This window comes from Polypterus senegalus, chromosome 18 (genome assembly GCF_016835505.1).
Source record: "Polypterus senegalus isolate Bchr_013 chromosome 18, ASM1683550v1, whole genome shotgun sequence".
Taxonomy (NCBI): domain Eukaryota; kingdom Metazoa; phylum Chordata; class Cladistia; order Polypteriformes; family Polypteridae; genus Polypterus; species Polypterus senegalus.
In genome coordinates, this window is record NC_053171.1 from 33,629,986 (window position 1) to 33,643,685 (window position 13,700).

At 38.5% G+C, this 13,700-nt stretch overlaps 1 protein-coding gene across 5 annotated transcripts in view; it reads right to left on the reverse strand.

Moving 5' to 3' along the window:
- Positions 1-11,451, reverse strand: part of LOC120519128 (transmembrane protein 151B) — a 59,877-nt gene extending 48,426 nt beyond the window's left edge. For 2 of the 5 annotated variants that reach the window (XM_039742249.1, XM_039742246.1), the window contains exon 1: positions 10,389-11,450. In XM_039742249.1, coding sequence (XP_039598183.1) covers positions 10,389-10,769 — 381 coding nt within the window. In that variant the 5' untranslated portion in view covers positions 10,770-11,450. Of the gene's footprint in view, positions 1-10,388 lie in introns of all 5 variants that reach the window. The other 3 variants (XM_039742247.1, XM_039742248.1, XM_039742251.1) reach the window with 2 other exon arrangements.
- Positions 11,452-13,700: the final 2,249 nt, after the last annotated feature.

Here is a 13,700-nt window from a genome sequence, read left to right on the forward strand (position 1 = left end):
CTCAACATTGAAAAGGTCACTTCTGGCTCCGGTGCTAGGATGTCATCACTTCTGGTTCCGGCGCCCAGGACAACGTCAGAAGGTCACTTCCAGTTCCCCTATGTCACTTCTGCTTTGAGCACCTAAAACCACCATCTTGCCAAACTCTCAGCAGTTCATGTCTGGACTCCAACCGAGACACTTCTGTCTAAAACCAAACCCATTGCAGCAAGGGATAATATACGGGTGGCTGCCCCAAACCTTTTTAAGTGTGTCAAGTCTGATCCTTTCACACAAGTTACACACATAAACATATATCATATTTAACAACTCTAAATAATATCTAACAATTTATCTACTAACTTTGTCAGATTGGAAAATGAGCTTAACTATATTAAAACTAAAATCTAAAAATAAAATATTACAATTTTTACAAAGCCGCACCAGAAATACCTATTTCTTATCCAAACTTTTCAGTGAGCACTTCTTTTTTATTTATTTTGGTATTAATACATTATAATAATATTTTAACTAAAGCACTTTGCTAAATACTTCCAAATTAAGTACAGCATTGATTTCTCTAATTATGGTATAAAGATAGCTCTGACTGCATACCCTATCAAGCTGTTTCCATATGGGCACAAATGTGTACATTTCTTGCATTTACAGTTGTGCTTGAAAGTTTGCGAACCCTTTAGAATTTTCTATATTTCTGCATAAATATGACCGAAAACATCATCAGATTTTCACTCAAGTCCTAAAAGTAGATAAAGAGAAACCAGTTAAACAAATGAGACAAAAATATTATACTTGGTAATTTATTTATTAAGGAAAATTATCGAATATTACATATTTATGAGTGGCAAAAGTATGTAAACCTTTGCTTTCAGTATCTGGTGTGACCCCCCTTTGCAGCAATAACTGCAATTAAACGTTTCCGGTAACTTTTGATCATTCCTGCACACCAGCTTGGAGGAATTTTAGCCCATTCCTCCGTACAGAACAGCATCAACTCTGGGATGTTGGTGGGTTTCTTCACATTAACTGCTCGCTTCAGGTCCTTCCACAACATTTCGATTGGATTAAGGTCAGGACTTTGACTTGGCTATTCCAAAACATTAACTTTATTCTTCTTTAACCATTCTTTGGTAGAACGACTTTTGTGCTTAGGGTCGTTGTCTTGCTGCATGACCCACCTTCTCTTGAGATTCACTTCATGGACAGATGTCCTGACATTTTCCTTTAGAATTCTCTGATATAATTCAGAATTCATTGTTCCATCAATGAAGGCAAGCCGTCCTGGCTCAGATGCAGCAAAACAGGCCCAAACCATGATACAACCACCATTATGTTTCACAGATGGGATAAGGTTCTTATGCTGGAATGCAGTGTTTTCCTTTCTCCAAACATAACGCTTTTCATTTAAACCAAAAAGTTCTATTTTGGTCTCATCCGTCCACAAAAAATTCTTCCAATAGCCTTCTGGTTTGATAATCTCGCTCCATCTTATATATCGGAATGCCTGACACGTTATATTCCAAATCGTAACCTTAGATCTTCAAATGAGTGTCTCTTTATAATTCCAAAAGCTAAACTTAAAAGAAGTGGTGAGGCGGCCTTCTGCTGTTATGCACCTAAAATCTGGAATAGCCTGCCAATAGGACTTCGCCAGGCTAATACAGTAGAGCACTTTAAAACACTGCTGAAAACACATTACTTTAACATGGCCTTTTTATAACTTCACTTTAACTTAATACTGATACTCTGTATGTTCAATTCTTCATAATAACTATTCACAGTGGCTCCAAAATCCGTACTGACCCCTACTCTCTCTTCTGTTTCTTTTTCCGGTTTCTTTGTGGTGGCGGCCTGCGCCACCACCACCTACTCAAAGCATTATGATGCACCAACATTGATGGACTGAAAGCCAGAAGTCTACGTGACCATCATCATCAGGTCCTTCCATGAAAACCCTAAATACAAAGAGGACTGTTTGACTTATGTTAGGTAGATTGCCCAGAGGGGACTGGGCGGTCTCTTGGTCTGGAACCCCTACAGATTTTATATTTTTCTACAGCCTTTGGAGTTTTTTTTTTTGTTTTTTCTGTCCACCCTGGCCATCAGACCTTACTCTTATTCTATGTTAATTAATGTTGACTTATGTTTATTTTTTATTGTGTCTTCTATTTTTCTATTCATTTTGTAAAGCACTTTGAGCTACATTTTTTTGTATGAATATGTGCTATATAAATAAATGTTGATTGATTGATTGATGAGCATCAACAACTCTTTTTCTGAGGTCCTCAGAAATCTCCTTTGTTCGTGCCATGATACACTTCCAGAAACGTGTTGTGAAGAGCAGACTTTGATAGATCCCTGTTCTTTAAATAACACAGGGTGCCCACTCACACCTGATTGTCATCCCATTGATTGAAAACACCTGACTCTAATTTCACCTTCAAACTAACTGCTAATCCTTGGGGATTGCAACTGAGGCTGTTCGGGTTGGGTGTGGGTCACCAGTGTGCATACCTTAACTGTCAGTATGGCGTAACACAAAACAATACACTTTTGAATTGCCACTCAGCTATTATCATGCCACTCACTCCCCCTCCCGCGAAGCAGTATGGAAGTGCCACACAGCTGTGCTCCCAAAATTCCACAGTGGACCTGATTTGTCATTCACGTGTGGGTGCTTGATAGCAATTGCTCGATACTGCATGAGGGACGATCCTCCATTTGGTCGTAAAGGGAATGTAAAAAGTGCATGTACAATATTATTTCTGATAGGATGCAAAACAGCAAGGAAGCAGATGTCCTAGATTATTCTCTTAATCACTTCAGAAATCTGTTATTTCTTTAAATTTCAGTATTGCTGGTCATCTTTGCCAATATGGCCACTGTCCTATGGTCCTAAGCCCTTTTGACCAACTTACAGAATTAGAGACTGTCACACATGCACACTTACAGACCCTCCAGAGGGGTCGGGTAAGCTGAAAAACTCAACTGAACTGAACAGAGGGGGGAACTGCCTCTAACAGTATCTCTGGTTTCCTCCACAGTGTTCACTAGTCACCAAAATATGATGCCCAGCCCTGAACCCTCATGGTGCTCCCTATTCCAGGGCCAGAGCAATTTAAACAGGAAGACTGATTATGGAGAAGATTGTGGATTGAAAGTCGACTCAAGATCTAAACAACATATTAAGTGAGCTGAGAGCTTGTAGTTCAACGGGACTAACTTTTGTTTGGACTTCTGTTTTCTGTGTTATTAAACAGGGTGGCTGGGTTGACACCCCAAAATTTCCCAAAGCCTCAGAATTGTTCACTCCATAAGATGTGAGCCAAAAATCAGAACTCTGTCACTTTTAACTGTAGTCTGAATGTAGCCTTAGTAGCCTGTTGCAGGATATAGACTCAAATTCAGCCAGGATGAATTTTTCAACTAATTTTTACCACTGTGACTTACTAGCACTGATCCAGACTTTGGGGGTTATTGCCCCAAGTCTTTGGATGGGGAGGACTGTGCCCCTTTATACCCCAACAGACAACACCCATGGAGTATGGTGTGGTTTTCAGGAAAGTATACGGTTAACATGCATTTGGAATTGTGTTACCAATGTGAAATCAAATGATGTATGGTCAGACTCAAATATCGAGCAATACTCATGTATGAATGCATGTATGTTCCTCTGAAGAAAAACGTTTATGCCATTTATAATATGCTCCATAATTTTGCTGGAGAGGTTAGGTATTGCTGTGTTGAAGAAGTATTTTCTCCCAAGGACCTCATACTGCTTGTCGAATTTTTGCAAGCACTGCTTTAAATACTGTTTTTTTCTGAGGTGTTCAGTGGAAGCATATCTGAAGCCAGGAAGTCTTGATTTTCTCCAACTTCTGTTATTTTTACTGTATTTATTTGATTTTTTTAAAGGATTATGAAGCCATTGGCTGACTCAGGGACAAAGTGAAAAATAGTGAGAGCTAGGCAAAGATATGAGGATGACTATGTTTTAAATTAATCAGCAAACTGCACATGTTACCATATTTTGCAGACAACTTTTATGAAACAGTATCAGCAGATGGCCTTGCTCATATTCCCTGGTATGATTCGAGAAGACTACAGTGGCATTAGGCTTTGAAACAAGCTCCATGTTGGCATTCCTTTCTGACATCACACCCTCATAAAAAAATTGGCTAACCGTTTTTTATCATTACAGGGGCATATCACCATGTGGTTACTCAGTTAACTGGCAGTCAGAACAGGCCTAAGTTATGGCTCCTGTGTCTTTGAAATGGATTATGTTGGTTTGAGGATGTTATGTTAATAATGAGATATTCACTTGCCAAAGCTACTGTGATTTGCTTTTTCTTGTTTGTCTGTTTTCATTTCAAAAACCTGTAACCTCTTTATAAATACATATGGAGAATAAATTGCTTACTGGTAAATCTGTTCCAATATTTATCTAATTTATCTATATCCCACTTCACACTCATTTATCATTAGCAGGGCTGCTGCTTGACTGTTTAGCTCTTCATCTCTATTTTGTCAACAGATATAGAATTGAGGACAAGCCTTGGACATTCTTAGAAACACAGCTTCAGTGGTGCTTTCAGAGATTATCCTCACATCACCTTTACAGTGTTTAATCTTGTGTACCTGTCAGCACAGGTTTAAGTGCAGTAAATATCAAGAGATAGATATCTCAGTGGCATAAAGAGACCATTCCTGAATTGAATGGTCATCATCTTTCATCTTTCACATGTCTTAAAGTTTCAGAATAAATGAAACACAAGGATAACATACTAGACCTCTTAGGCTGCTGAAAATCTGCCCTTATTAGCATGCAACCTTCACTCTTAGATCACGTAAACCCCTGACCTTATTATGAGGCAAAATGCCATGGCTGCAATTAGCCTACTGCCTCCTTCTGGTTTATTTTGTCATTCTGCATAGATTATAAAATGAAGCATGCTGTGTTAAACAAGCAAGAAACAGCAGGGGTGGTGACTTTTCACCAGCAGAAGGAAAGTTTATCCCACCAATCTTATGAGATTTCTGCAAATAACACATAGTTCTTTTAAACTATAGTAAAAAAAACTCATCTTTTACATGTTGATAATTACAGATCCATTCTGAAAAACAATCAGTCAATCAAAACTTTACTGAATTTTTACAGGTTGGACATCACCTCTAACTGGTTCTCAAATATTTCTAAGCAAGGTAAAATCCTCATAGTGTTGCCCCATGATGTTTTGTCCTACTTTCTGTAATGCTGACCCATTTTTCATAATAATTCTGTAGCAAATTTTTCACTCTGTTCAAGTATTTAAAAAATGCTCTGCATAACTTAGTGTGTAGAGCAATTAGATAGATTACCCTGTTACAAAATGTTTATGTATTTTCACTTACAGTATCCCGATTAATCTATTTTAAAAGGTCTCCATTAAACTGCATTAAATCAATTGTTTTCTCATTAAATAAGCAGTTTTATTAACAAGACATAAGATCAATATTTTTTATGTGTATTAGGACAGGGTTCATACATTTCACACATTAACAGTATAATTTCCCAAACTTTTAAAAACTCAAACTAAAACTCTGAGGTATGAACAAACATTCAAACACTTTAGGTGAAAGCTACTTTTATTTATATAAAATCCAAAACAGAAAAAACAAAATGCAGATATTGTAAATACAAAAAACACCATTTATCATCGATTGCAAATAAATATGTAGGAAGAAGGAGCATATATTTTTTAGGAAGGAGCAAAACTTCTTACAGTATAACATTTAAAAATGTAACTTAAACTGTAACTTAAGGATTTGTACAAAGACCTTTTCTGTGTTAAAACAGCCTGCTATATTATATTATATTATATTTTGTTGTGGTAGTAAAATATGAGACATCAGTCGAGCCTGTCCTCTATTTGCAAACTCCAAAATATCTGCATTCCGTATTCCTAGTCACTGCATTATACAGTATATAGTGTACTTCCAGCTGAGCGTCCATTGGTTGTCAGCACTTATGCACACAAGCCTGTACACACAACTAAAGAATAAATTAAACCTGTTTGATTTTATCGGAGTAAATCACAGACTACTTGGAGTAAATCATGGGTCAGTTACAACTGAACATCACTGGAAAACTCATATAATGTGGCATAGCCTTAAATAAGCTGCTTCACATGCTTGTCCCAAAATAAAATTAATTTAGGTACTGTTTCAGGTCTTCCACATTGGCTGTCCGTTTGTGTTGCGTAGTACACAATGCTTTGAAGTACAAGGCAAATTTATTGATAAGATATGCAATGCACTAACAAATCCCAGACATGTTGAGTTAGCAGCATTGGTAACCTAGTTGCTGAAAATGCAAAAAAAAAAAAGTATGGAGAGATTTGGAAAAATAAGACATCAAGAGCTTTTGAAATTTGAATTCATTTGACTTCCATTGAATTCCAGTAAATATTACTCAAGTGTTAACCAGCTAACATTTCCTCTATATACTGATGAAAGCATAAATCTCACAACAGCAAACGTTAAAAACCTTACAAAGTGATCTTACTAACAAACCTGATTCCTGATTCATACAGCATGTTGTTACAAAAGCATCTTTATAGAGATTATATAATTAAAAAATCTGGAATTAACTAGAAAATAAAACTACTGCAAAAACAGGAAGCCCCTTCACAGGACCAATGAGGATGAGAGACAGCTGAAGGGGTTTCCTGTTTGTGCACTACTTTCATTTTCTGGGTTAAATTTATTTCACAATACTTTAGCAAAAAATACATGCGTTTTTGAACACTGTGAACATAAGACTAGATGACTTGAAATGTGGATTATGCGACACAGGTTGTTCAGCTGTTGTCCAGCAGTTGTCTCTATTGGGACCTGTTCTTTTAGAAACTTTGTTATGCCCTTTCTCCATGAAAACAAGAGATTACAATTTTTTTCTCTGCAACCACTGCAAACTACACGGGGGGAGTAACATATTAAAAAGTATAATTTTTTGGTGGAGTATGCCTTTAAAGAGTGGTTATAACTGTTAAAACATGTTTCAGTAATTGCTAATTAAATTGAGTTACCACCCTAATGGATTATGCTTGAATAGGCCATATGACCCAAGGAATGGTTGTGCAGCTGTACACAGAACAAGAGATCCGATTTAGACTAAATGATTTTCAAAATAAAAAATTGTCATTTAGATCCAGCCAGGAGAAACCCAATCAGTGCAACTCTAGTTATAAAAGTACCCCAACTCTTTATATATATTGTTTGTGCTTACCTTACAAGGCATTAAAGAAGATAATGGTATATTTAAACGAAAACCAAATAAAAAAAACTATATTAAGAGAACACAAAGTTAAATAGTAATGAGCAGCATTATTCATCTGTTGATTTTATGAATCCCCTTCATCCATTAGAGAGTTGCAGAGAGATGAGTCTATACCATCAGCAATGGGTCCAAAACTTGACCCAACTGTACATGGGTCAACAGGCAGCATGCTAAACCCTGTACTTCTGTGGCACCATGAACAGAAAGCTTTATGGAATACCAACACTGAATTTAGTTAGACTTTCCAACTTACTATAAATTTATATCCAAGATATTACTTTATACTGCACAGTTGAACTGGGAACTACTACAAAAAACACTATCAGTAGCATTTAGAAACTTGAGCTTTTTATCCTGTTTCCATATAAAAATTGTAACTACATTCACGTAGACACTGAATTCTGTTTAAGTTCGACTTGATTGTATAGAATGTTATTTTGTCCAATAAAATAATAATTAAAAAAACTAACTACTTTTGGCAGACTTTCCTAATGAAACAGATACAAATAGCAGCTTTCATTTAGACAACCACTGCAGTCTTAATGATATTTTTAGCACAGTTCACTGAAATATTATGATGTCTCCTACTGATAAAAATGCAGCGTGCTATGAAAAAGTGCCATTTCTTAATTGATTCTTTAATGTGTAACTACAAAAATTGCCACATTATATTATTATTGGTAAGATTAGAGAGAGTTATGTGCTACCCTTCTCTGTTTATAATAACTGGTTTGCTAAGCCTGTTGATTCTTGCTCTTGCAATTTCTCCAAACCTTATTCTGTACAAAATTGTTTAAAACTTATATATGAATTTCAAATGGGTGACTAAATAACATTAACCTTTTTCCCCAATTATCTTCCTCTGATAAGAAAGAACATCATGCTCCAGCATTACAGAAAGCATCGAGAACAGAAACAATTCAGGATGCTGTAACTTTTGAAAGTTAATATTTTAAAAAGCTTGTTTAGATAGAGCTATATTCCATACCCTTTTAGTAAAATCAGTAAAAATAATTTTAAATGTACTCACATTCAAAATCTTTTGCACATTCAAATTCCAAAGTAGAAGCTGCAATGTTCAACAAAATTCATGAAATGCCTCATAGTTCAAATTATGAAACCCAGTGGCCTTCATTAGAATCAGATAAACACTTTGTAGAATTTCTGAGTACTGGAGCCAAATTCCCAATGCCTTGAAAAGTTTACTCCAAACAGAGTTTGTTAAACTTTTTTTCCACTGTAGCACCATATTTCTGTCTTTTATGTGTGATTTAAAATCTATTATAAATGTGCACTAGTCTTAGATTAAGAGAAAATGTTAACATTTGCTCAATTATAGTAATCTAGTAATTAGACTAATTATGCAATTGAATGAGCTACTAGAAGAAGAAAGGGCAGTGATGCAACAATGTTCTATAACTGTAATACCCAGAAGTTCCACAATTAAAATACAAATTTGTATGATGTATGAGCATGAGATGTCAATGTTGAATGCAGAACAGAATGCACAGCTGCAAAGAAATACCATGACAATAATCAGGTGGGTGTGTATACTTTCACCAAACAGGAGAAACTAATGTACAGAGCTGACAGAAAAGACTGGTGTGTTGGCAATTATTCATGTGGTTAGTAGATCAGATTGGGTTGTTTCGTTGTAATGGACTTGAGGAGAAAAAGACAAAGAACGACTAGGCGAAGACACAGCAAGGAGACCAAAGAGCACATTGCTGAAAATGGAGACAAAATATATTGGAACAGTTAGTCCAAACCATATGAAAAAAGGAAGGGTGACTCACAACTATTAGCCAAGTCAAGCACACCTAGACAATGCCTGATAAACCACATATTTCTAATTATTTTTGAGTCACTCTACTGAACTCTACTAACTGTGGTTGTCTGAATGTATGGCACTCTGTTCCTCACTATTAGGACACTTTAAAATGAAAGGTCCATTCACTACCTTTACATTTTCAGAAATAATTAGGCCATCCTTGTAAGATTAAGTACTCACTTTCCTTTACAGTTCTTTTGTGTGTTACTTTATCGGTTATAGGAATAAACTTTACTTTGTCTAACAAAAAATTTGATGCTCTTCTCCTACTCCTCCATAAATGTGCAGATGGATGATGGAATTGGTAAATATTTACAGGGCGGCCCTTGTAAATTTTTTTTAACTCCTGTGATTTGTTAAATAAAGGTATCTATTAAATACATCAAGTAATTTGCCAAACATTGCCCAGCAATGAGTTAGTGCCCTGTCCTGGGACTATTCCTGCCTTGTGCACAATGCTTGCTGGGATGGGCTACAGCCCATGGAAACCCTGGTCTGGGTTTAGCGGGTTTAGAAAATGGTATAATGTTTAAATAAGGGGTAGACTGATTATTGACATGTTACAGGTATATGCCTTTCCAGAATATATATTAATGTCTCTCAACTGCTGAACTGTGTTCTAAACTGCTTCTCAACATTCAAAAGTGAGATTTAAAAATGCAAAGCACTCTTATGTGCTGGACTTATTATATTTGCAAGTTAAAATTATTTTATAAGATGGAAATTACTGACCCTTACCATTACACATGATGTGGGAGGACTTGGAAACCTTATTAGTAACGTTTTCTAAAATAACCTTTGTCGTTCTACATTAATCTTCAGGCACTCAACCGTATAAAATGCAGTTGACTATTAATCCTCAAAATTCAATCCTGCTCAGTACATTCTTATAATTAAAAAAAATAATTTACCAGTCTTTCTTATTTAAAACTGTACCAAAATAGATAATATTGTAGGAGGAAACCGCTTAGCCATTATGTTCGTGTGTGTACAGTATATATATATGTACACACACGATATACCAAATATGTCTATAATATACATACATATATTGTATACATATATTTAAACACACATGTACACAAAACGATGTGCCCATGTGCTTTTTTAAATATGCATATCCGAACGGATATGAAGCGACTTAAATCGTGTATTTTTATGGGATGGGCGATACAACTGGAGTTTGTACTTCACCTTTGCTCACGTTAACACGGAACGAGCAAGACAAGTGTATCTCACCTCCTCCAACACGTCGACGCTAGCGGGAGTCTCCACTCCTCCATTCGGGGTACTGGGTGCCGTGTCTCCTGCAGCGGTATCCGTTTCCACCTCGGGTGAAAGCATCCTGCTTTGTGACCATTGCAGGTCCAAGACGAGTGCTTTTCCCTCGCGGCAGCCGCCACTCCTGGGGGGTCTTCTTTGACTGGCACCACCAGCAATACAGGACCGGTGCCAGAGAGGACGGGGGATACCGTTCAAGGTGCTCCCATCACAGCGAGCAGGGGGGGCGGGGTGGTGGCGTAGCCGCAGTGGAGATCCGATACGTTCAAGGGCGGAAGAGAAGGAACCCCCTCTAACGATGCAGCTCCTCGGCGAGTGACTAGAAACGCCGAACGGCATCCACACGCCATGCCCGAAGGCGTCAAAAATAACTAATTTAATCCGTTGCTCCGCTAAGTGTGAGGAAACAATGCACCAAACTTGAGCAAAGCCTACAGAAAACTGTACGCTCCAGAGCGTACGCCACAGTGCTCCCCTTTCTTCAACGAGTATCTGGACCCATTCTCTCCCTTTTCTGGAAAAAGCGCAGCAATTAAGTAGCCGCTACAGAAATTTGGAGTCGGTCGTCCTTGAACGCAAAAGCTGCGCTTGTCCTCTCAGTCCGTATTTCATTCTTCTCCGCGTCTGCACCGTCTTCTCCAGATCCGTGGCACTCCTCTCTCTGCTGAAAGGGTGCTGATGCTGCAGGAGCGGCTTCGCTCACCTCTGCAAAAGCGCGATGCACTTCGAGCTCCGGTGCTGTGACTGACAGCGCGTGGCCACTTCTGTTTTCGAGGGACTGCGCCCGCCGTTGGCGCCAGAGTGTATGTGTGATAGCGGTGGGTGGAGGAGGGATGAGGTAAGGGCGTGCGTTTAGTGCGAAAAGCTCGATCGCCCCAGGCGCGTCCACAGTCAGCCTGCGAGGTGCTCGTCTAACTGCAAATGGATTGACTAGATAACCTGATGGCGGGCACGCGCATACATCACTCTGCACCCTTTAAGGTCTGACCGAAGGCGAGGTGTGCTAGAAACAACGTACTCGCTCAAAACCTATTGCCTCAGGCGCGTGCACGCGTGCACACGCCCGCGCTTTGTAGGTTATACCCAAATGGGGTGTCAGATTTCCAGCGGCAAGTGTTGTACGTAAATAGCCGATCGCTCCAGGTGAAGAGACTCGCGTGCATTCTAATTTTTACGTACTGTATCTCAGGGGACCAAAACCAGCCTGTGAAACTAAGGCACGCGCCTCTGTTACTCCTACTGGGCAGGGAGGGGGGGCATATAAACGCTGAGATATGAGCAGTGTAAAAATGTGCTTGTGGTTTACTAAATATAAACGGGTGCGTAAAAATGGAATAGACCTGTATCACATTTGTTGTGATCCACATCGTCGAAATCCATTCAAAAACACACTAAAATCTCGAAAGCGCGGCACTGATAAGACGCTCTGTCTGTCGTCGAAATTAAAGAAAAAAGATTTGTCGGCGTATGAGTCCCATCTGATCCATGAAAACGATCGGTTAGACACGAAGAAGAGTATTTCATTATTTTAATGTGCACAATTACAATTCTTTCTCAGAGTGCCACAAGCCTTGGTTCGTTGGAATTCTCAGCCTGTTACAATACAAGGCTGCAAGCCCTTTTCGTTGGGCTTCTCTCTGGTTTCCATCACATCCCTAAGATATGTGTGTTTAGCAAACTGACGACTGAAAATTGATCTGGTGTGCTCAGCAATCAATGAACTATCATTTCTTTCCAAGTTTGTCCCTCCATTCCACCCAGTGCTGCCAGGATGTGCTTCAGTGCCTTATAAGTGGTGTGGCTTGATGGCTTAAGTGTTGGACTTAAAATGACAAGGTCTCCTCACCTGACAGTTCTCAAAATTTTATATATTTATAGTATATACATGTTATACATATTATCATATTAAATATATATTGTATATAATATATATATATATTTATATATATTGTGATGGACAACAGGTTGGTTAGGAGTCCTAAACTGGAAGGGACGCCCATAACCTGGAAGGACAGGGGAGAGCAGTAATTCCTGCATATTGTCTCCCCCCGTACACTAGAAGGCAGCAACCCTGGATATCAGTACCCATTCAGACACCTGCAGGGAATTACAGTCAGGCAGCACAGCCGTGTTTGGGTCTGTGGGTGCTGCTACAGGGTACTGTACACCCCCTACTATTTGAGACTTCCATATAGCCCGGATGTACTTGCAACAGGCAAAGCCCTGGCATTGGCAGTACTCCCAGTCCCTCCATAAAAGAGACCACACTGCTTTGTCCAGGTAAGTCAGAGCTGGGACCTGAGATAATAATATTTGACTGGAGGAACAGTGTGGTACAGAGAGACAGAAACTGAAGGAGAAGAGAAGAAGCACACTGTGTAATCATTGTATGAAAGATATTTTCGTAATAAACCCCCTTTATTAGAACCCGGGACTGTTTTGTGTATTTGTGTTTGGGGTTTTCACGCTCTCTCTCTCTCTCTCTCTATCTATCTCTCTCTCTAAATATATATATATATACAAGGCTATTTAAAATGAAAGAGCAGATTTCAACAATTTATTTCAAACAAACTGTATAAGACAGAAATACATCACTGGATAGAGGAAAATTCAAAGTTTGGTCCTATGGTCCTTGAGGTTGCATGCACTCAACATGAGCACCATGTGTAGAGTGACAAACATCAAAACGGTAGGCCATTTCTTGCCACACACAAGTGAACTGGTCCCTAGTTATTGAATTCACAGCTTCCTCAATTCGATGTTGCAAATCTTGAACATTAGTAGGCACAGGTGGAACCAACTCTTTCTTTAATGTACCCCATTAGATAAAAAACGCAGGGGTAAGTTCTGGAGACCTGGGAGACCATAGACAATGAGCAAGATCTTGTTGTCCACCTCTTCCAATCCATCGTCCTGGAATGGTGTCGATCAGGTAATGCCAGACCTCCAAGTGGAAACTAGGTGGGGTACCATCTTGCATGAAAATGAAGTCAGCACTCAGTGGCATTTACTGGTACTTTTAGATGGGCTTTTAAGCTTTGAACTTTCCTTTGTCCGGTGATGTGCGGAATGTGTTTCTGTCTTATACAGTTTGTTTGAAATACATTTTTGAAATCTGCTCTTACATTTTGAATAGCCCTTTATATATATATATATATATATATATATATGTACAGTTTGGGACCACTCTCGCTCCCTTGAACCCTCAGACACCACGTCAGACACCAGATAAAAAGTCCAATAATTATTTATTATAATAATAATATGCAC